The sequence below is a fragment of the Anolis sagrei genome, chromosome 1 (genome assembly GCF_037176765.1).
Source record: "Anolis sagrei isolate rAnoSag1 chromosome 1, rAnoSag1.mat, whole genome shotgun sequence".
Lineage (NCBI taxonomy): Eukaryota > Metazoa > Chordata > Lepidosauria > Squamata > Dactyloidae > Anolis > Anolis sagrei.
The window spans coordinates 20,310,317-20,334,907 of NC_090021.1; the positions used below are offsets into that span (position 1 = coordinate 20,310,317).

General features: G+C 39.6%; 1 protein-coding gene across 1 annotated transcript in view; it reads left to right on the forward strand.

The window, feature by feature from the left end:
• Positions 1–24,591, forward strand: part of FSHR (follicle stimulating hormone receptor) — a 108,999-nt gene that overhangs the window by 56,604 nt on the left and 27,804 nt on the right. Inside the window, exons 3-6 of the mRNA XM_067463236.1 lie at positions 4,653–4,727; positions 5,510–5,581; positions 20,247–20,318; positions 21,165–21,242. Coding sequence (XP_067319337.1) covers positions 4,653–4,727; positions 5,510–5,581; positions 20,247–20,318; positions 21,165–21,242 — 297 coding nt within the window. The remainder of the gene's footprint in view (positions 1–4,652; positions 4,728–5,509; positions 5,582–20,246; positions 20,319–21,164; positions 21,243–24,591) is intronic.

Genomic DNA, 24,591 nt, shown 5'->3' on the forward strand with positions numbered 1-24,591 from the left:
ATGTCCTTATGCAGAAAGGATGGGGAGGAAGGCATACAGCAGCTGGGAGCACTCTCAGCCACCTCATGTCTTGTTCTTCTCCTGGTTTAAAGACAATGTGAGCGGCCCTGTCCTTATGCTGAGAGGATGGCCCAAGGAAAGAACACAGTGACTGAGAGCCCTCTAGAGTTTTCTCAGGTGTCACCTGTCTTGCCCTCCTCCCAGCATACTGCTGAGATGAGAGCCCAAAGATCGGGGGGGGGGGAGGATCAAGGAGCAGTTGCTGCATGTCTAATTGTCCTCCCAGCATAAGGATGGGTCGAGCAGCCCTATCCTTAAGCCAGGAGGACAACCTGAGGATGACCCAGGTCCTGCCCTGCCCCCTCCGAGGTCCACCCTCTCACAGGCCCTGTTCCTCCCAGGCCCATCTCACCCAGCGCATCCCTGGTGCTCTCCCTCCTAGCCCAGCCCTCTTGATCGGGCCCACAATGTGACCCCAAGGCAAAAAGGTTTGCCCATGCCTGATCTATATTAATACAAGAATGTTCACTACTGGGTTGTTGTAGGTTTTTTCGGGCTATATGGCCATGTTCTGGAGGCAATTTTTCTCCTGACATTTCGCCCACATCTATGGCAAGCATCCTCAGAAGTAGTGAGGTCTGTTGGAAGTAGGAAAAATGAGGATGCTTGCCATAGATGCAGGCGAAACGTCAGGAGAAAAATTGCCTCCAGAACATGGCCATATAGCCTGAAAAAACCTACAACAACCCAGTGATTCCGGCCATGAAAGCCTTCGACAATACATGTTCACTACTGCTCTTATTACAGTTTTGAACCCAGATAAACTTTTGGTAACTAGATTTATTGCTTTTATACGTCAGCACAAACTGACCATGGCAAAGATCTCAAATACCATCCCTCTCAACCATTTCGGGAGAGCAACAGAGTTGCATATTTCTGGATTTCATCAAGTAAAATCCCCACCCCACCCCCACCCTACTCCAAAACTTTTTCAATTTGCTCCATAACCTGAGGCTTTAAATACCAGTCTGTATTGCATCTGAAGGTTTATATCCAAGGAAGCTCCTGCTGAAATTAAAACCAGTTAGTCTTAAATGTGCCGCCATGTTCTTTTTTTCCCCTCCACCTCCCTTCCCTTCTTTTTAATTTGCAAGAGACTAAGAGGGCAAAATATTTCAAATAATCTCTTTTTGGATTGCTTGAAACACTGGGTAAAAAGTTCTTGTTAATTATCTATTTGACTAAATAACTGGTCTTCATAGTCCTGGTGGTTTAAAATTATTTTAACTGCTATGCTGGGCTGAAGCAGAGGAACCTCATTCTGTGATTATATAACCAGAAATTTGGAGGGGAGAGAAATGCCGCAACATTTTGCCTGATACTCGATGGCAGGGGAATAAGCAGGGAAGATGAGAAGTCCTGAGTTTGTCGAGTGTCTTCCACCACTTTAACAGGCATTTCCCATTTCTTGCTCCCTCACAGACCTTGCTAGAAACAAACCTTATCAGCTGTTATTTTCTGTTTGGATGTCTTTTGGGAAATGGTTTTGTGTGTTCAATCAAAGGCAAAGTCTAGCACATGCTTTGGCCTAGTAGTAGGGCAATCGAACACATAAAATTCTTCTTCTGTTTTTGGGCTATGGAGCTCAAGAGGTTTTGTCCTTCTCTCAGGGGAAACAACTAATGAATGTTTTCTGGAACCCTTCCAAAAGAGAAGGGATAAGATAAGAATGACTAAGTTCCTACATTGTGCTTGTTGGGTATAAATCTACATTTAAGTAATTACATATTGGTTGGACTAGACCATCTTTTTATTTAATACTGTCATTGTGCAATTATGTAATTTACTCCACATTTTTCATTATACCTCCTTACAAGCCTGTGGTTCAATGGGAAATATTCTGAAATCCTAGCCCCCATCTACACAGACTTGAAATTCTGGAAGGAAGTGGGATAAAAAGGGGGTTGTACACATGCCTTCAATGTGTGCTGGAATATGCATTTAGCCCAGTAGAGTGTATTAGCTCACTAGAAAGTCCTATAAAGCAAGAATTTGGAGTTACATGCACAGTGCTCATGGAAGCAGCACCTCTGCTGGAATATCCGGACTCAGGAATGGGATATGGTGCTTTCAGGAAGATAAACAAGCTCCTTTCCCCTAAGAGAGAATTGCCTTCCCTTTTTTGCCTCCTCTGACATGATTTCCATCACTGTTTCTCACACTGTTTCAATGCATTTCTCCCAATGGAGAAATCCTAGTGAATTATATAAAATCTTGAAGACACTGGTAAATACTCTTGTACCATTCAAGAATGCACAAATACATGTGGAAGAGTTACGCTTGCAGAACATTGCTAGTGCAGCCATAAACTGAATATCTGTGCTGCACAGCAATTGAGAGGGTACAATCATGATACTAAGAGGAGTCTGGCCATTGTGTTGTGCTAAGGGAAAAATTCAGCACTTAAGGGCCATGTACTTAACAGAAGTGTGTTATTAAGATATTCTGCACATGGCATATGCTGTCATTAGTCTCACAGCTTGGAATTGTTAGCATGAATGCAATTGTATTAATGTTAAATCATATTTAACAATCATTTGCTAATGTTAAAATATTGGGAGAAATTATAAAATTAATTTGTTACACTAACTGTTAATAAAGCTGTTCATTTTTAACACATTCAAAATTTTAAAAGATATTAAACTCACCCCAAAAATGATAAATTAAAATAACATGAAGCACTCATCATTACATCAAAAAAATTAACATTGCTGGCATTTAATAATTAAATTTACTAATGTTAGATTTGGCATTGCAAAATATTAATGAACAGGGTAACAAATTAATTTTAACACATTAAATCTGAGTTCTCATAATTCCCATGCAAGTATAGCAATTCATATCCCTGAGGGCTCTGTTACTGTGTGCTTTCAAATCATTTCTGACTTAGGACGATTCCAAGATTGCCTTCTTCTGTGGCTAAGAGAGTGTAAGTTGCCCAAATTCAGCCAGTAGGTCTCTGTGGCCAAGTGGGAATTAAAACCCTGGTCTTCAAAATCATAGTCTTTAGCACAGAAGGTGAATCACCAGCTGCAGCTGCAGTAAATCTTGCCAATCGAAAGGTTGACAGGGTTGTAGTAGGTTTTTTCGGGCTATATGGCCATGGTCTAAAGGCATTTTCTCCTGACAAGGTTGACAGTTCAAAGCTGGTTCAGGGTGAGCTCCTGATCTCCAGCCCTGCTCACCACCCACCTAGCAGATCGAAAATAGCAATGTGAGTAGATAAATAGGAACCACATTAAAGAGGGGAGGTGTTTTAGGCATGGCATTTCAATCAGAAAAAGGAGGAAAAGTGTATGAACAAAGAAAGCTTTTTGACAAGGAGATGGAGCAACAGCACCACCACCCCACCCACCCCCCACCACCACCACCCCCCACCCCCGTGGCCAGAACCAAGCATAGCCTCCAAAAATGCTGAAAAATGGGGAAAACCTACATATATGTACCTCTATTTGTTGTTTGTCTTGTCAGCGTATAATTGGCATTGAATGTTTGCTGTATGTGTGTTCTGTAATCCACCCTGAGTCCCCTTTGGGGTGAGAATGGTGAAATATAAATACTATACATAAATAGTCAAACAGCAAACCAATATGCCACACAGGTGAGCACTCAAAAATGTGTTTCTCCTATTCCATTCCCTTCATGGTCTGAACTGGTTTAGTGCATTTTACATTCATGTGCTGTTGTATGTCTACCTCCAGCATTAGAACAAGGGTTGAATCATAGAATCAAAGAGTTGGAAGAGACCTCATGGGCCATCCAGTCCAACCCCCTGCCAAGAAGCGTCCTAGGGTAGGCTGCTTGTACCTTTCCAAGTGTTAGACTGGGAGTCCCACCCCAATTTAACCAATGCTGAAGAATTCTTAAGAGATGGTAGGGGCTGAAGTCCAAAATCACCTGAAGAAACACAAGGTAACCATCCCTTCATTAGAGCCAAAGCTGATGAAGTCTCTCCCATCTCTCATCTATTCAACTAGCTTTCACAAGTATAATTTTATTTTTAAACAGTTTGGGTATGAATCCCATTGTTAGAGTAATAATAAACAATAAGATTCTGTATATCTGCACTTGAGTGAATGAATCTTCTTAGCTGGGACTATCAATAGGATTATTTATATTTAGCCTGAGCTAGGTCTAAAAACATTTCAGGGTGACATACAGTAAAATCAAATTAAAAATGTAAAACTGTAAAAAATAAATTAAGCAGACCGACACATATTAAACCATTTTGATAGGTTGAAAGAAGACAATTTAAAATCAGTTAAACTAGACTGAAACACATGTGTAACCGTAAATGGAAATCAGCCAGACCCCAAAACTTTAGTGAACAGCTCTACTTTAACTTGGAGCTGGAATAACGCCAGTGTTAGCTCCAAAAGGGTCTCTAAAGAGAGGGTCTGCCACAGTAGAGAAGGCCCTCTCCCATAATCTCCTACCAGTGTGTTTTCCCCAATGGTGTGCGTTCCCTTCCAGTAGATCTTTGCAGTTCGCCCAATTCTACCGGTTTCCTTTGCCTTTCATTTATATTTGTACTCCATGTGCTTTCATGGATTCGTCAGCTATGTTGACCCATGTTTCCATTTTCTTAACAGAGAAATCTCTCAGAATGATGCCTTGGAAACTATAGAATCGGACTCATTCTCCCACCTTCCCAAACTCTATGAAATGTGAGTAAATAAATAAATGGAATTGGAAAGTAGGGGTATAATAAAACCAGGACAAATCAAACTTCAACATTGCATGGAGATTTACTGGGATGAGCCTTTCAAAATGGATCTTGGAATAGTGTTTGTTTCCTTCTGTCTTGACCTTTAGCCATTGTTTAGTTTTCTCACAAGAAGACAGACCGATATTTGAAGAGCAGTTGTAGCCCTATCTTTGCATAGCATGGCTTTATATTTTGTCCCATTTGGGCATGGTCTTTTTTTAGATCAGTACCTTCCATAGAACTTGTACAATATATGTTGGGGTTCAATGGAAATTATTTGCAGGAGTGGTCAAGATGTGATGAGACTTTTAAAAATGTGTATACATATATAGACACATATATATATACGCTGTACCCCTTCCCCCCCCCTCACCCCATCCCCGAAGCCTCATCTACCCGCCCCTTCCTGCCCTATCCACCCCTCTTTTCTCACCCCCCTCCCCCCTCCCACCCCCCCCCCCAACCTCCTGTACTTTCAATGCTTTTATACTGAAAATGTGAATAAAGATCATTTATAAAAAAAAAAGATGTGATGAGACGGGTTAAATTATTCCTTGCATATGTGAATGGTTAGCTCTTCTTAAGTGGAAGGGGAACTCCAATAGTATGCACACGCATTATCACAGAGACTATTTATTGCCTCATTCACATAACCTGATAGCATACTAATAGGCAAATAAGCTCCTAATCCTTATGATTCCAATTCCAAATGAATATTTCTTCTTCCTTTTCCCACAGAAGAATTGAGAAAGCCAACAATCTTGTGTATATTGATAGATATGCCTTCCAGAATCTTCCTGGTCTTAGATACCTGTAAGTAATTTGGAGAAGTATAACTATTTCAATTGAAATGTTAATTTCATGCTGTGTGTATATATTATTTACACAACTGTATAATTCATTTCCTACGTAAAATGCATTTTTTCAACATAGCTCCAAATTTACTGAGATTATTCTTGTTTCTAGAGCTCATGAAGTAATCTTTTATTGCTGAAAAAATGACTTTCAAAAAGATCTGTAGCTAATCCATCAGTAACTGCTTGTTCTCTTGAATTTGGTTGCATGAAGGTCACGGGTTCCTTGCTTACATCTTGCCTAACACCTCATTTGTAAAGTATGACATAATGTCAACCCCTTCCCCATACATGCCATATGTTATGATATTAAAAGTATCCTGTCTCTATTTTAACTGACACTAGCTCTGATTTTATTTATTTATTAAGTGAACAAGTATGGCTATATCCTTCTGTCTGCTACAGCAATGACCTACTATTTAAGAAACATTCTGTTTTGTTTTAGCGGTTATTGAGATTCTTGTTTAGCCTTTGAAATGTCCTCTGTTGAATTCCTCGAAGATTATGTACTGCCCAGAAGAGACTAGAACCTTCCATACTAAGGGAATGGGGAATTTGCTAGGAGTGGAAGTGAGTTTGAAGTGTAAACAAGCTATCCAAAATGCTGAACCTATAGGGAGCATAGGTTTCAGTACCTTGGAAAGCTCCATTGACGTCTGCCCATCCTAGATACTGTCTTTGTGCTAGGCAAAAATGCATTTATTTTTTAAAAAAATGAGAAGAGTTGTGTTATTTCTCTGGATTGCTTATTTTAATAATTATTTCCCAATGTTTACAACATTCTTCATGAACACCTTCATGAAGAATGAATGAACAGGGCAGAAGTGAAATAAACAATTTCACCATTTCGGAATAGGTCATTTGGCTGAGTGCTTTCAACACTTGGTAAAGTATTTAAAATCCCCCTTTTGTTTTTTTCACAGTTTTTGTGCTACAACTTTAAATTTAACTGGGCAAAATGGGCATTGTTACAACTTGATGTACACAAGATATTCAACACTGTGAGAGTAAAAAAAAAGTTTTATTGAGACAGTCAAGTACACTAGAGAAACATCTCACGATTCTCAAAAGATGGTTGTTTTATTTATCAAAAAGCCTAAGGTGTTTTCGTCTGTGTGTACTCTCAACGCCTTCTTTGGGGGGATATATATAAAATTACAAAAGGGCAACAACAATATCACATTGCATAAAATCCTAATTACATTTGTCCATTGTCTGTGGCCTGTAAATATCTACTTAGAATCAAAGTTCAGAAATTATGGACCAGAAACTCTCAAACCAGTTGCTGGACAAGAGAGGCATGAGAGCAAGGCTGAAGATTTTTATCTTGAAAGCAGATGGTATTAAAAATAGATAACATTCAAGGGCACTGAGATATATCAGGATTAAAGCGAAAGGAAGCATCAGAACATGCTGAAAGATTTTTACAAGAGATTGAGATCCTCCTTCAGGTCCTCGGGGGCCAAAAATTGTAATTATAAAATCCACTCAGCCTCATTTTTCAGCAGATGTCCTCCTTCTCTGCTGCCCAAAATCTAAGGTCTGTTGCAGAATTATGCTATTGCAAGAAAGCACTCAGTAACAGAGCATCTAATTTAAGTAAGCAAAAACAAACTAGGATTTAAGGCTTATATAAATGTTCATCCTTTCCTGTGAAAGGCTGAACCTTAATAGGACCCAGTGCAATCCATGGACTCCAGAAGTCACATAAGTAATTCAGTAGAGTCCACTTAGGTGCAATTCTAGTGCTACATGATATTAGATTGAATCACCCTGTGGATATATAGTATTTGGTTTGAATATTATACTATCTTTGATTCTGGACTTGGGGGAAAAGGAAAAAGGATAATTGCAGAGAATCTTTTCACTAGGCTTTTGAACTGTGGTGTTGGAGGAAAATTCTGAGAGTGCCGTGGACCACGAGAAGATCAAACCAGTCCATACTCCAGGAAATAATGCCTGACTGTTCACATGAGGGAAAGATATTAGAGGCAAAGATGAAGTACTTTGATCACATAATTAGAAGATAGGAAAGCTTGGAGAAGACAATGATACTGGGGGAAATGGAAGGAAAAAGGAAGAGGGGCCAACCAAGGGCAAAATGGATAGATGGTATCCTTGAAGTGACTGGCTTCACCTTGAAGGACCTGTGCGTGGCGACAGCCGACAGGGATCTCTGGCATGGGCTGGTCTATGAAGCAACTGAATGAATAAATAACAACAAATGTGTTAATGTGGGCTGGGAGGCAATGGAAACATTTCTTCAAAAAATAAATACCTAAATATTCGAAGGAACTAATATCTCATCCCACTAATATCAAAACATACCAACTTGATAATGTGAAGCCATTGACTGTGGCTTCAATTTATATGTAGTTTGGGATGGGGGTGAGATACTTTTTCATGAGAATACTCAGTTCCACATCCATATGAAAAGTATTCTTCACAAGGGCTGCAGGTCTCATGACATGCTTGCCAGATCAGTTCCCATGGGGCTTTCATCATAATTCATGGATAATTAAACCCATCATTTGAATAAAGTATTATCCAAAAATAGTCAAGCTGCTGTTAGCATCTGACCTAAATCTCACTGATAATATCTCTTCAGTTGTGATTAAAGAAAGAAAATTTATACAATCCAGTGGACTCTTTTAAATCAGAAGTGGGGCCTTTGAAAGCCTTTCCAGAATTTGTGAATGTTACATTTAAAAAGTAATAATTAGCGGCATGGTGGAGAACAAAAGCTTAGTCACTATTACTGTTACGTTTCTTTTTTAAAAAGAATACTTACAGTCAACTCCAATCGGACTTGTTATAGCATACCTCATTGGAAAAGATAGCTGCGCTATGAAAAGAGGAAGGCAGTAAGTAAAGAAGAAGACCACATTGCAGATGGATTGATTCATTTAAGGGAACTTCCAGGCAGTGTCAAAAATGTGGGACAAATAAGTGGAACAAAAAATCATGGTACCTGACAGCAAATTCAAACACAGACCTGTTAGTTTAGGTAAATGGTCCCTTGCTGTCATAGAATCATAGAATCAAAGAGTTGGAAGAGACCTCATGGGCCATCCAGCCTCTGTTTAAAAGCTTCCAAAGAAGGAGCCTCCACCACACTCCGGGGCAGAAAGTTCCACTGCTGAATGGCTCTCACAGTCAGGAAGTTCTTCCTCATGTTCAGATGGAATCTCCTTTCTTGTAGTTTGAAGCCATTGTTCCGCGTCCTAGTCTCCAGGGAAGCAGAAAACAAGCTTGCTCCCTCCTCCCTGTGGCTTCCTCTTACATATTTGTACATGGCTATCATATCCCCTCTCAGCCTTCTCTTCTTCAGGCTAAACATGCCCAGCTCCTTAAGCCGCTCCTCATAGGGCTTCTTCTCCAGACCCTTTATCATTTTAGTCGCTCTCCTCTGGACACATTCCAGCTTGTCAATATCTCTCTTGAATTGTGGTGCCCAGAATTGGACACAATATTCCAGGTGTGGTCTAACCAAAGCAGAATAGAGGGGTAGCATTACTTCCCTAGATCTGTCCTGACACCTTTGTTTATAATGGATTTTAAAAATCCACAGGATGGACGGGGGACATCCGGTGGAAGTTTACTTTTTTTGTATTGATTATCTGAGATGTGTTGGACCTCATATGTGCTCATGCAGACATCTAAATGAACACACAGGCAGCTTTCTTATCATCTCTTCTCACTCTATTGTATATTCAAGCTCTGTTTAATTTCGTAAAGATCAGAACAAAGGAATGGTTGCAGAGAGTTCTCATTGTAACTGTTTTCCATCTGTGCTCTCATTTAGGCAATTGTTTGTCCATGATTCCATTTGTTTACAGCCCAGATCAGCTGTTTCAGGATTTTAAAATGCATACATGCACCGGAACAGTCCACACCAGGGTATTTGAGTGAAATCATGAGTTTTCCTTGACTGCAGGGATATACAGCCATGCAAATATGCACATTTTTGGCTGAAATGGGGTTTTGAAATCAGAAATCCATGTCCTAATCTCTAGAGTAGCAGAAACCATTTTTCCTATATCTTCTTTTCCTATCACCTTGGCTCACGCACAAAAGCACTGCAGAACTAACTTAAGACATGCAGAAAATGGTTAAAGGGAGAATAAAGAAGAAGCCTGGCAGACTAGAAAGTACTACTTTCAAAAAGCCTACCCTTGATGGTAGGAACAAAAAGACTTGGAGAAAGATTTAGAGGGGGAGCCTGAAACATCCTGGAATTATCAATGTGTTGTCTGGATCTTGGAAACAAAAGTGAAAATTACCATGACCAACTATATGTTTGACCAGACAGGATGAGCTCTAAGAAAACATTTTGCATCTTTATTTTAGTTTCTTTTCCTGTGGACTACTGTGAATCCCAGTTTTAGTAGAAGGGTTCAAAATAAATCAGATAATAATACATTAGAGTCTCACTTATCCAACATAAATGGATTGGTGTCAGGATCCAGTTTCCGGAGCCCAGACTTTGGCGCCGAAAACTAGACTCCTGACGTTTCACCCCGATAAGGATTCTGCAGCTGGTGGCCTTGGAGGGAAGCAGTTGTCTGGTGGCGGGAAGCTTTTGCGCGGGGTTTTGGGTTTGGCGGGAGTTCACGTTTCGAACTGGTGGGAGTGTATATAAGGGATTGCCTGCTGCGACCAGGCAATCCCGGCTTTTCTGTGTCTGAGTATCTGATAGTAAAGTTCTTTGTTTGATTACGATGGAAGTCTCGTGTCATCATTGAGCCCAGCTGTCGTGAGCTGACAGATTGGCAGACCGTTGGATAAGCAAAAAAAAATGGATAATAAGGAGGGATTCAGGAAAAGCCTATTAAACATCAAATTATGTTACAATTTTACAAATTAAGCACCAAAACATCATGTTTTACAACAAATCAACAGAAAAAGCAGTTCAATACATGGTAACGTTATGTAGTAATTACTGTATTTACAAATTTAGCACTAAAACATAGCAATGTATTGAAACAGCTGTGGATCCTGGCAAGTTACAGACTGCGTTGGATAATACAAAACATTGGATAAGCAAAGGTTAGATAAGTGAGACTTTCATGTAATAGTAGTAATAATGATAATAATTTATTTTTAATCCAGCCTCTGTCCTCAAAGGGTCTCGGGACAGCTTCCAAACATAAAACATAATATTGGCAAACATTCAATGCCATCAAATCAACATTAATATATTTATACCTATAGTTAAAACAAAATAGAAGACATTGGCTGGTAATATGAATCAATAAATAAGATAGCTAAACAATCATTCCAGAAGTTTAATAATACATCAATTAATTATTGGCATCCCCAAAGTTGTCATCCCCAATGATTGGCATCCCCTCATACCACCTATTACAATGCAGCCTGAGCCCTGCCACATGCACCATGGAGGACCTTCTTATAGCAACACCAGAGGCACTCCAAGTGGCCAGCTACTGGGCAAAGGGCATTTAGTATAATGCCAAGTTAAAAAAAACTTTGTGTTTTTTAAATACATTCCAACTGTACCCTTGGTTTGCTTCTGATACAATAAATATGATAAATATCCCTCAAAGTTCAATTTCTAAAGCAGGCTTTCACCTGATAAGAAACCAAAGAAGGCTTTTAAAAAGTCTTTTCCATTACTAACTTAGTGAACCATGGCTGGAGGATTGTAGGTGCTACAGCCCAACAAAGGATGTTTTCCAAGCTCTACAAAGGAACATCCTTCACCTGTGTTATATATTTTTTTCTGCAAACACAAGCATTGGAATGGCCTTGAAGGCTCAGTCTGAGTTTTTGGGAGCTGTGATAAATTCAAAGGCCAAGCATCCATTCATCATCTAAAGTCCCATACGCTGGGATCTACACCTGGTGCCAATTCTGCTGTGTGGTTTCATGTTATTTTTCATTTTGGCATGGTAATGTATTTACAAATGTTGAGCCAGGCCAGCTCTGGCCCCCATTTTATTTCACGCTGATCAGCTGATGGGATTAAATTACTAGAGAAAGAAACCTGTGCATTTCATCACAGAATGGCACACTCCGCTGAGAAAACTTGAGTGGCTTTTTAAAATTCATGAATAAAGACAAAGTACTTAAGCATGCAAAACCAAGTGTAAATTTGACAATCTAGTTTTTTTTTATTGTTCTGTTTCCAGATAGCCACATTGTTATCATGCACTTTACCTTCACATCTGACCTCTTCCCACTGTACAAGTAGAGAGGAAAGCGTATCCACTACGTTTTTCAATAATAAGCTGCTATAGCCTCCGCTATTAGATGAGTTCTAATAATTGTAAATCAGGTGGATTTTCCCTATTTCTTCTATAAACTACACTTGCAGCTACCTTTTATGGAGCCCCGGTGGCATAGTGGGTTAAACCCCTGTGCCAGCAGGACTGAAGACCAACAGGTCGCAGGTTCGAATCCAGAGAGAAGTGGATGAGCTCCCTCTATCAGCTCCAGCTCCTCATGCGGGGACATGAGAGAAGCCTCCCACAAGGATGATAAAATCATCAAATCATCCGGGAGTCCCCTGGGCAACGTCCTTGCAGATGGCCAATTCTCTCACACCAGAAGCGACTTGTAGTTTCTCAAGTCACTCCTGACACGACAAAAAAAAAAAGCCACCTTTTTCTATTCTTTATAGCAATTCTCACTTCCTGTAAGTTGCAATACCACAAATGGGATTTTTCATATTTTAATTTCTATTTAAAAGCTGTTCAACAGTGGAATATACTACCTTGAAGTATAGTTGGGACTAGAGGTTTTTAAACAGAGGCTGGATGGGTGTCAGGCAAGAGTGCTTTGATTGTGTGTTGCTGTATGGCAGGGATCTAACTAGATGGCCTTCAAGGTCTCTTCCAGCTCTATGGCTCTTTGATTCAGCTAAAGTTAGCATGCCATATGGCATGACCTCCCTGATCTATCAAGTGACCTGAAGGTCTTGGGTCCATACCCTGAACATCTGTTCCTAATACAGGCTGAGTATTCATTATCTAAAATGCCCGAGGCTAGAAGTGTTCCATATATGAGGGAAGGGGGTATTTTGGAATAAAGTACACATATCTGCATATAAAATAGTGTAGGGCAGCAGTGGAGGTGGTGGTAAGCTCTAACCAACTGCTAAGGTCATAACAGTGTGCCCGTGCTATTAGAATGGAAGGGGTAAAGCAACCTCCTCCTTCTTGTTGACCTATTTTGGCCTCTGCAGACATGACCCCAATCACCAAGGGCTCTCAGGAAGCTCCATGGCTGGTTAGTAACAGTGTCAGCAACACAGAGTTATCCCGTTCTCTTCTCCATGTCCATTGTCCACATGCATACTGCCATTAGTGATGGTGGTATGCATGTAGACAATGGATCTGGCCAAAATGGACATGATCCAAGCCTAATGAGTGATAAGTATCCCCAAACTTTACCTAGTGTGGAGCAAAGTCATGTTAAGGAACCAAAAATCTAGAAACTTACCAGAGGTCACAGTGCATTGTGGCAACTGCCAACATTGGATTTGGAGTACAGATTTTCTTATTAGTGTAGACAAGACTTCTCTTGCTTTTCGGCATGCTGGTTAGAGATTCCTGGGAGATGTGGTCCAAAAAAATATTTTTCCCAGGTTTATGATGACATGAAATGAAAATTCTGTCCATGGTATTTAATCAGCACAAGTGTGAGCTACAATCATTGGGGCCATTATTATAGGATGTCTGCATATCCATGAATCAGTCTGAAGATTCAGAAAGAACAGTTCAGATTGCAACTCTACAGCAGTACTGTTTCAGGTTTAATTGAAACCAAGTTATCGGGGCTCACTCTGGAGCATATCTTGGATGCCAATTAGCTACCAGAATGTGAAATTAGAACAGAGTGACTCTAAACCAGTGCAAAAAGCTTTTGTTTCATTTATTGTTATGTCCAACCAGCTGCCAAATGCACACATGCATCCACAAAATTGGAGAACCTAGGTGTTTTGCCTAATGGTATAACTAATAGGCATCTAGCCCAGGTCTCGGCAGCATGTGGATTTCCAGGTGTTTTGGGCTTCAGTTCCCAGAATTCCAGGCCATTGGACAAGCTGGCTAGGACTTCTGGGAGCTGAAGCCCAAAACACCTGAAGCACTACAGAGCAGGCCTGCTCCAGCCTTTCTCACTATAGACTGAGGGCACATCTGTGTGGGCATTATACCCCAGAGTGACAAAGGAATCCATCTTGACCCAATGTGGGGAACAGCCACTTAAAATGGTTTTGCCCCATATTAGGGATAGTTGGGGAATACTCTGGGTAGTTCTGATTCAGAACAATCCCTGCTGTTCACCATGGCCATCTTCTTTCCCCGCTCTCAGCAAATCACTGGATGGTATGAACTCCATCCTGCCATTGCAGCAGGACAGAGATAGGCAGAGTGTGCCACTCTGGACTGACTCTGTGATAACTGGCCCATGTAGATGTGCTTATTGCAGCATTTCTCAACCTGGGGGTTGGGATGCCTGGGGGGTCATGAGAGGGTGTCAGAGGGATCACCAAAGACCATCAGAAAACACAGTAGTTTCTGTTGGTCGTGGGGGTTCTGTGTGGGAAGTTTGGCCCAATTCTATTATTGGTGGAGTTCAGAATGCACTTTGAATGTAGGTAAACTATCAATCCCAGCAACTACCAAATATAAAGTCTATTTTCCCCAACCTCCACCAGTCTTCACATTTGGGCATATTGAGTATTCGTGCCAAGTTTGGTCCAGATCCATCATTGTTTGAGTCCAAAGTCCTCTCTGAATGTAGGTGAACTACAACTCCAAAACTCAAGGTGAGTGACCACCAAACCCTTCCAGTATCTTCTGTTGGTCATGGGAATTTCGTGTGCCAAGTTTGGTTCAGTTCCATCATTGGTGGAGTTCAGAATGCTCTTTGACTCTAGATTTAACTATAAATTCCAGCAAGTACAACTTCCAAATGACAAAATCAACCCACCCCCACAACCCCACCAGTATTCAAATTTGGGTGTATCGGGTATTTGTGCCAAATTTGGTCCCGTGAATGAAAATACATCCTGCATATCAAATATTTACATTATGATTCATAACAGTATCATAATTACAGTTAGGAAGTAGCAATTAAAATAATTTTATGCTTGCGGGACCCCACAACTGTATTAAGGGATTGTGGCATTAGGAAGGTTGAGAACCACTGACCTATTGTGTGTGTGTGTGTACGTATGTGCCTTTGTTGCCTTTACAGTATTTTGTCACTGCCAATATTACATAGGAAATTGAAACTATTTCCATGGAATTTAGTGGTATTTATACCTACTGCAGAAATATTACATTGAGAATTAATCCCATTGAATTTCATGGATTTACTGCAGAGAAAACAGGATCTGGCTTTGAGCCTGGTTGTTCTTCTGTTAACATCTGTTTAAACTCAGGAGCAGAGAAGGAATTGCTACACATGTTAATTTTCAAACCGTTCACTTAACTTTAAAGGCCTAATTAATATAGCTTCTGTGTTGATTAATTAAGCATTCAAAGCTGGCCAGTGACTACTTTGTGTATCCTTTGCTGAGTTATAAAAATAAATAAACATGATTAGAGTCTGATTAAGTTTGCTAGAGTTTCTTTTTAAAAAAATGAAAGTACACCCTCGGCTTGCATCCAAAGATTTTTCAAACCGAAGACAAAATTGTTAATTGCAGCTCTTCAGTGCCAGCCAAAAGGACAATCTGGTAACTTGTTTGCCCTTTTCAGCAGATACAAGCCTCATTAGAGGGAGAAAGTAAACAGCAGCATTTTCTGGTTGGCTTTATAGCTTTGCCTCTTTTTGAGAGCAAACGACTGGACTCTTTGGCTAGGGAATTCCCAGAATTTTAGTCCATAAAAGAGCCCCCAGTGGCTCAGTGGATTTAACCCTTGTGTCAGCAGGACTGAAGACCGACAGGTTGGAGGTTCGAATCCAGGGAGAGTGCAGGTGAGCTCCCTCTGTCAGCTCCAGCTCCCTATGCAGGTACACAAGGATTGTAAAACAGCAAAACATCCAGGCATCCTCTGTGCAACGTCCTTGCAGACAGCCAATTCTCTCACACCAGAAGCAACTTTCAGTTTCTCAAGTCGCTCCTGACATTAAAAAAAAGTAACTTTTCCATGTTCTGCTGTGAAATTCTAGTATCACAGTCTTTCAGAAGTCCACAAACATAATGTAAAACCCACAGAGAGTATAATGAGGCACGCAACTCATCTAAAATAGCCCCCATTCTAGTTTTAAGGGTTAGAGGAATATAATGCTTTTTAATCTTTACATGAAATTGCTGGGAGAGATCATCCAGAGGCATGGGGTGGGGTGCTATCAATATACTGATAACATGCAAATATATTTCTCCTTGCCTTCATAAACAGCTTTCGGAGGAAGTAGTGAGCTGGATGAGGAAAAATAAATAGAAACTGAATTCAGACAAAATAGAGGTGCTTGCCATCAAAGGTCCTAATCTGGGGGTGGTTGTCATGAAAATATTATTGCAGATTTGAGAAATGTGAATTTAATATGGTGTGTGGGAATGAATGGAAGGTGAACGTATGGATGGAGCTAATAATTTTGGAGACACCAGTATAATATTAAAGCCTGCAATGACTAACTACCTGTGATTAATAAGAGCTGAAAAGTAAACTCTGATAAAGACTGTGACAATGGTTCTTTCAAGTTAAGGAAATGTTTGCAACATTCCTTATGTTAAGAAGGAAGTCAATACAAGCCTTGTGCAGAAGCAAGTAATTATTATTATTATTATTATTATTATTATTATTTCTTAGGTTGTGTGGTTGTGCTTTTTCACTGTAATACTGAGGCTCATTATTCCAAGTCAAACAAAACTAGTGGCTCAATGTACACAATTAAATATTTGCGATATCAAATAAAATAACACAATCAGAGTTGGAACGAACTGCAGGAACCATCTTGTCAAGCCTTGGCATTCCAGTGAAAAAGCCAATTAATTATTTTTTTATTTTTTTATTGCCCACCTCTCCCTTGTCAAATACCCTGCCATGCAAGAATGTGCAACTAAAACAATATCAGAATGTAACTGTGTAGAATCATAGAGTTTGAAGACTCCACAAGTACCATCTGATCTAAACCATGTTAAAAGCACAATTACTTTTATATGTTTTACAAAGAATACTCATTTTATTTATTTTTGTGTGCTGGATCCTGCGACTGTGGCAATAAGACAGTTCATTTTCAGCTTCTGCCTTACTAATTTGATTGCTCTGCTTGAGTGACCCAACACTATCTCTCAGATTTCACAAAAGTTCTTCGGATATATGAGGGAACTACCCCAATCTTTGGCACTGCAAGCAGAACAGAGTACCTTGTGACCATATAGGTAAAGATTTTCCCCAGACATTAAGTCCAGTCATGTGGGACTCTGGGGGTTGGTGCTCATCTCCATTTCTAAGCTGAAGAGCCGGCATTGTCCTTAGACTTCTCCAAGGTCATGTGGCCAGCACGACTGCATGGAGTGCTGTTACCTTTCCGCCAGAGTGGAGTAGAGTAGAGTGATCTACTCATATTTGTGTGTTTTCAAACTGCTAAGTTGACAAGCTGGGGCTAACAGTGGGAGCTCATGCCACTCCCTGGATTTGAATCTGTGACCTTTTGGTCAGCAAGTTCAGCAGCTCAGCACTTTAACCCACTGTGCCACCGAGGGCTCCTTGTGACCATATGCTAAAAAATATTTTCTAGAAAATACAAGAAGCTTTCCCACCTGAAACTGGCATCTCCTCCTGTATCAGGAGAAGGCTGCCCTCCAACAATCTGTACAATAAACCAGATTCCACCATCCCAAATGAAATGGGAGTGTTATCACTCTTTCTTTTGTGACATAATAATTGCAGAAACTCATCAACTTTCATATCTTGCTGGCATGACAATTTTAAAACCCTCCTTCACAGGCTCTTTTTGCTGTAAAGCAAATGCTCAGAGGCTACAAAAATGAGACAGATAATGAACCCTTATTAGAATCTGAACGGCAAAACTGAAACTGTGCAGAACATTTTGATACTTATATTTTAGAGGCCTTATTTGAGAGCTCTGTTTGGAATAGAAATGGCTGTTCCATTTATCCGAATGTCAGTCACAATGCCCACATGAATGGCTGATGGATTGCTTCGATGTAATAATTTAAACATGAATACCTGATGCTTCTTCCATGTCCTGTCAAAAGAAGTCCTTTGGAATTGTATCCATGGTACATCCCTAGTGAATAGGATTGGTAATGGGAACTCACAGAGAAATGGGAGGTGGCATTTATTGGCACAGAATGATCCATAGATAAGTTAATGTAAATGTTTAAGACAGATCTCATTCTTTTGTGTGTGTAAAGGCGTAACCACAATATTTTTTGATATTTCTTTTCATTAGTCCCACTTTTTCTCAGTCCTTCAAAAAATGGACCGTTGGCCATAGTTCATGCTGATTGAACAATTATTGTCCAAAGATTTTTCCACCAAGTTCTCATTTTGTTATGCCTATCCAGGCGCACATAGCTGCACACAATCATTATTAAACCAATTCAAACGTCAAAGTAAGTGCTATATAGCCAATTTCTTCCTCTGGTTCTAAACTGGTTTAACCATTTGAATTGCAATATTATTAGAATCAAACTACTAGACAAGTATGTATAGCATGTTTTTGAAGATGATGAAAGCCATTTCCTTCTAATGCCATGGTTTTTTCTCTTCTATACATCTTGCATTTATCATGCTTTGTTTTTATGATTGGTCATTGGAAAATAAACATAAGTTTATTTTGCAAATCCGATTATTGAGCCACATATTTTAGAGGAGGGAAAAATAATTGGTTATAAAGAAATATCCATTCTCCTTATCATGTATGGTAGTTTGTTCCTTCCATACTCCTGTAAGCAGACCTTCTGCAACAATACTGAAAAACTATTTTTAATCAAGATACAGGATACACAGTCTAAAAAACTATTGGGTCTGACTTTTTAAAGAAGGATTGCCCACCCAATTTTGGCACTGAGGTCTACATTAGTTTTAGATGGTGAGTCAGAAACATACAAGTGCATATGCACACACACATAGCCTACTATCTTCTTCCCACCTCTATCTCAAGAACGGGGATGCAGAGGTTTAATTATCCTAATCAGATAAGATAAATTAGAATTCCCCAAGGTCATGCCGAAATTTGCGTTCAATTTTTTTTTATCATCAAATTGATTTCAGAATTCATTTTGTTTCAGATGCAATGAACTTGTCTCTTTCTAGTGTGAAAGAAATTGGTTTCTGGCTGTCATGGAGAAGTTGATCATGTATGGGCATGAAAAAACAAGGACTGACCACATAATTTATTCTTTGTAATGTGGCCTCTGTTTATCAATTTTTCTAACTATAATAGCAGCCATTATTACCCTCCTGTTTTCAGATTTATGGAAATATTTCTATACTAAATTACTGTAATGAATCTGGGTATCAATGAAGTATCATGTGCTTCTTGTTGTATTAAGTTTATGCCTCTTTTAGTTCTGATTATGATTTATTTATTTAGGTACCATATTTATACCTCACCCTTCTCACCCTGGAGGGGACTCAGAGCGGCCCACATAAAGGCACAATTTGATGCCACACAAACATACATCCAACCAATAAACATATACATTAAAACGAACCGCTAAAAACATCTCAAACATTAAAATTATTAAAATCACATAAACCAATATCATAGTCTGAGGCGGTTCCAGTTGTCATTGCACCATTCCACATTCACTTATTGGACTGAAAGATTACTATCTGAAAGCTTAGTCCCACATCCACATTTTTAGTTTTTTTCCTAAAGGTCAGGAGGGAGAGGGCTAATCTCATTTCACTAGAAGGGGAGTTCCACAGCCGAGGGGCCACCACTGAGAAGGCCCTGTCTCTTGTCCCCACCAACTGCACCTATGAAGGAAATGGGACAGAGAACAGAGCCTCTCCAGATCTTAACAATCGTACCAGATCATAAAGGGAGATACTTTCGGACAGGTAAGCTGGACCAGAATCATTTAGGGCTTTATAGGCTAAAGTCAGCACTTTGAATTGTCCTCGGTTGCAGACCGGCAGCCAGTGGAGCTGATGTAACAGGGGAATTGTGTGCTCCCTGTACGTTGCTTCGGTGAGAAATCTGGCTGCCACCCATTGGACTACTTGAAGCTTCCAAACAGTCTTCAAAGGCAACCCCACATAGAGCATATTGTAGTAATTTATTCAGGATGTAACAAGAGCGTGGACTACTGCGGCCAAGTCTGACTTCCCAGGGTACAGGCACAACTGTATTCTAATTGTTTGTTGTCCAAATTATCAAATAGTTGCTATATATAAAGCCTCCTTCAGTCCCCTTCAGGGTAGAGAAAGGCAGGGTACAAATACAGTAAATAAACAAACTGGCACACAAGTTTTAATTGTGCAAAAGCTCCCCTGGCCACCACCGAGACCTGGGGTTCCAGGTTCAGCGATTAATCCATGATGCCAACAACAACAATGATAATATACTGCATTCTTACAAAATTTCCGGACTCCTTCTGTTCTGGTATTTTATGTTCCTTTGTGTTTCTCTAAACCATCATTATATTTATTTCCTTTCTCTTTTTCAAGGCTGATCTCCAACACTGCCATCAGGTTTTTGCCTGCTGTTAACCAGGTACACTCTTTACAGAAAGTTGTGCTGTAAGTTATTATTGGATTCTTCTGATATTATGGGGAGTGAACACATTTTCTTTATGGAGGGGATGTCTGTGAGGAAGAGAAAGCAAAAGAGAAAGAGGAAAAAAATATTAAAAACCAAACTCATTCATGCTGGAACCGTAAAAAATGTAGGGTTTTTGTGATGGGAACAGAATAGCGCCCTAAATTCTCCAATCTAAAATGTACTTTTAAACATTGGCATGATAAATGTATCGTCAATGGGGTTTTAGAATTGGAAGTGTGGGAATAATCATGAAATCTGAAGAATATTTCAACTTCAAAAGCAAAAGGCAAATTGATTTTAAGAAATGGGCTTTTAGAATTCCTTCTGAAGTTGTAAAGTACTCTTGAGTTAAAGTCAGCAAAATGATTTTACAAGAAGGCACATCTTTGGAATTTGGGGCTTGGACAATTCCTTAGAAACAAATAAAGTTTATGATCAGGAACAAGATTGAGCAAATTTTCAAATAAATATTTCAATACTGCTCAGATCCATTAGCTCAGAAAGCATTAGAGCAAAAACCAAACTTTATGGACTTTCAACATAAATCAATCACTGTTAATGAAGGTTTCTCTGTGGTGTCTCCTGGTTATAGAAGCAGACATCTGAATTTTGATAGATTTATGAAGTTGATGAAATATTGTTTCTTCTTGGCCTCCAGTAGCTAACATGGTTTTTTTTTTTCAATTTCTGAATGCCATGTATGGCTACTTCTTTGATTGATTACACTGGTACTGTGTTATAATTTGATATTGTTTTAATATCTTGCATGCCAAAATGCACTTCAAAAAGAAAATTTTGAAATATATATATATTTTAAATCTCAGAGATATCCAAGACAACATAAATGTACGGAAAATTGAAAGAAATTCTTTCCTGGGCCTAACTTCTGATCGCGTTGATATGTAAGTAGCATCTGATAATGTTTGGGTTTTCTGTATGTACATGAAAATACACAATAGTCTAGTTGTAACTTTAAATGCAGGCCAAACTCCAACCAGTCCATACTTCAGGAAATAAAGCCCGACTGCTCATTGGAGGGAAGGGTATTAGAGGCAAAGATGAAGTACTTTGACCACATAATGAGAAGACAGGAAAGCTTCTCATTAATAGAAAGCTTCTATTAAGACAATGATTGGCTTGACCTTGAAGGAGCTGGGGGTGGTGACGGCTGACAGGGAGCTCTGACATGGGCTGGTCCATGAGGTCCCGAAGAGTCAGAAGTGACTGAACAAATACACAACAACAACAACAACAACAACAACAACAACAAACTTTATTTTTGTACCCCACCTCCATCTCTCTGAAGGAACTCGGGGCGACTTACATATGCCACAATGTGCCTAAAACAACACATAAAATAAACAACAGTACAATACAAAAGAAAACAAATAGTGTATAAAACAATAATTTAGACTCAAAACAGCACCCAATAACCTATGGTGACAACTGTTGTAAAACATGGCCAACTATAAACAAGAACAAAGGAATGGGATACTGTAAGTGGTAGCTAATGAACAAGGGCATGGGATGAAGGTGCAGTGCTGTGTCATTAATTGCAGACCTTTGCAGCAATCAAAGTAAACCCATTGAACCAATGAAAAATTCCCTTTGATTCAATGATTCTACCGAAGGTGGAGCTGACAGCTAAATCTAGACTAGAGCTGCTCTACAATTCAAATAAATTTATATCACTGATATTATTATATAGGAGGAGAAGTGAGTAAGAAATAAAATTAGTAGCAGAAGTAGTAGTATTTATGAAGTGTCTAAGAGGAGCATTTGCCAAAACCAGGTACAGGTTGAGTATCCATCATCTGAAATGACAGGGACCAGAAACATTTTGAATTATGTACATAAGGAGATATCTTATGGAACTCAAGTCTCAATGCGAAATTCAGTTATGTTTCACATACACCTTATGCACATAGCCTGGAGCTAATTTTATACAATCTTTTAAATAATTGTATACATAAAACAAAGTTTGTATACATTGAACTATTGGAAAGCTAAGGCAAGGTATCACTATCTCACCCACTCATGCGAGAGCTGTGGTGGCGCAATGGGTTAAACCCTTGTGCTAGCTGAACTGCTGACCTGAAGGTCGGTGGTTTGAATCCACAAGATGGGGTGAGCTCCCATCTGTCAGCTCCAGCTTCCCATGCAAGGACATGAGAGAAGCCTCCCACGGGAGTAACACACCTGGGCGTCCCCTGGGCAGTGTCTCTGCAGATGGCTAATTATTATCTCACACCTTTCTGCAGTTTCTCAAGTCACTTCTGACATGATTCTGACATGAGTGGTCATTATTTGTTTTCAACATTGCTAACTTTGAGTTGCTGTAGGTTTTCTGAGTGCATATTCCAGAAGCATTCTCTCCTAATGTTTTACCCACATCTATGGCAAATATCTTCAGAAGTTGTGGGAGCCTTTGATTGCTTACACTGACCTCACAACCTCTGAGGATGCCTTCCATAGATGTGGCAAAACTTCAGGAGAGAATGCTTCTGGAACATAGCCATATAGCCCAGAAAACTCACAGCAACCCTGTGATTCCGGCCATGAAAGCCTTCAACAACACACTGGTAATGTTGGTTCAAATTTAGAAACCCCCCTTCTCCACAAGCTACATTGTTTATCCTGCATTTATGTTTTCAGGAAAAAAATATTTTCTTTCGTGGAAGCCTGATCCATAACAACTTTCAGGCTGATTAGGTTTCACGGACATGAAAACACGCCTTGGTTCCAAATACACCGAATAGCTTCTGTCTGATTACTTTCAGCAACTTTTCCTGCTCTCCCTCCCATTCTCTTTCTCCAGCATCACAACATGCAGAAAATTTAAAAATTAATGATGCCCGGGATAGTCTTTCCTTACATTTGCCAAAACATTCTCACATCATTCAAGAGCTGCTCTAAAAGACAGCAGGGCTGCTTCATCTTTCCAGTTGGCTGCCGACGTCCCATTACTCAGAGAAAACAACAGGGAGAGAGGTTGATAATCCGATACACTTGTGCATAATGCTAATATATTGTTACAGGCTACTTTGCAAGGCAGTGTCATACAGTGTGCTTAGAAGCCTTCTCATTTTGTGTGACCACATTTATTAGTGAACTTACTTGTCCTTTTATTCTTCTCCCCCTTTGTGTGTGTGTGTGTGTGTGTGTGTGTGTGTGTGTGTGAGGGAGAATAGCCATATCTAAAAACATGTGCCACACAAATGCTTGGTCCCTATTGTTCTTATCATGCTGAGGTCTATCTTTTGTTAGTTCATGGTAGACGTTCCCACTGTCACTGTTGTCATCATCGTCATCATCTTTCTTTATAACTTGCTGTTCCCCAAAATTGGAACTCAAGGTAGGTAATACATTAAAATGAGTACAAGGTACATTTTAAAAACACACAAAAGAACCACATTAAAACAGAATTAAACTACTAACAATAGTCAAACAATGTAAAGCATATACAGGCTGAGCATATTTGATCCAGAAATCCAAATTGCTCAAAAATTCAAAACGTGTTGCTTTCAACCATCTGCTTCTTCCTACAAGGTGGCAATTGCAGCCTTCTTGGTTGTTTATTCATCTGCTACCCAGATATCTCCTGGACAGGTCCCTTATAACCTCAGTTTTGTAGATTCTCTTTCCAACCTCGTAAGACAGTTCAGGTGTGAACAAACAAGATGCAAAGCTGGAGGGAGACCCAAGGCTGGAAATGGACTCAAGAATCTGAAATGACAGGAGGAATTTATTCGCATTTCACATGTTTTTAAGTGTATATTGTTAAGGCATTGAATGGTTACCCGGATGTAAGCCATCTTGAGTCACCTTCAGGTTTGAGAAAGGCACAATAGAAATATAATAAATAAATATTCCAAAATCATGAAAGATCCAAATCATTTCTGGTTCCAAGCATTTTGGATAAAGGTTACTCAACCTGCAATTTAAATTGATTTTAAAAAGTAGGGGTTTGTCTTGTTTTTAAAGAAAATACAATAAAAATAGTAGACCAATTAGTTCCATTCTCAGGGAACATGTCCATGGATGCAGCTTTTCACCATTTCAATCTGCCCCAACTGCCTTGTCCTGCCAGAGGATCATGCACTCTTATCACTATGTTATATCTGACCTATGTGGTAAAGCTAACACCCTTCATAGATGAATCCCAAGATTATTAAATGAGAAGAGATATGTAAACTGCAATATCAACTAATGATCTTTGCAATGGGATGGAAATTTCATCACAGTTTTTAA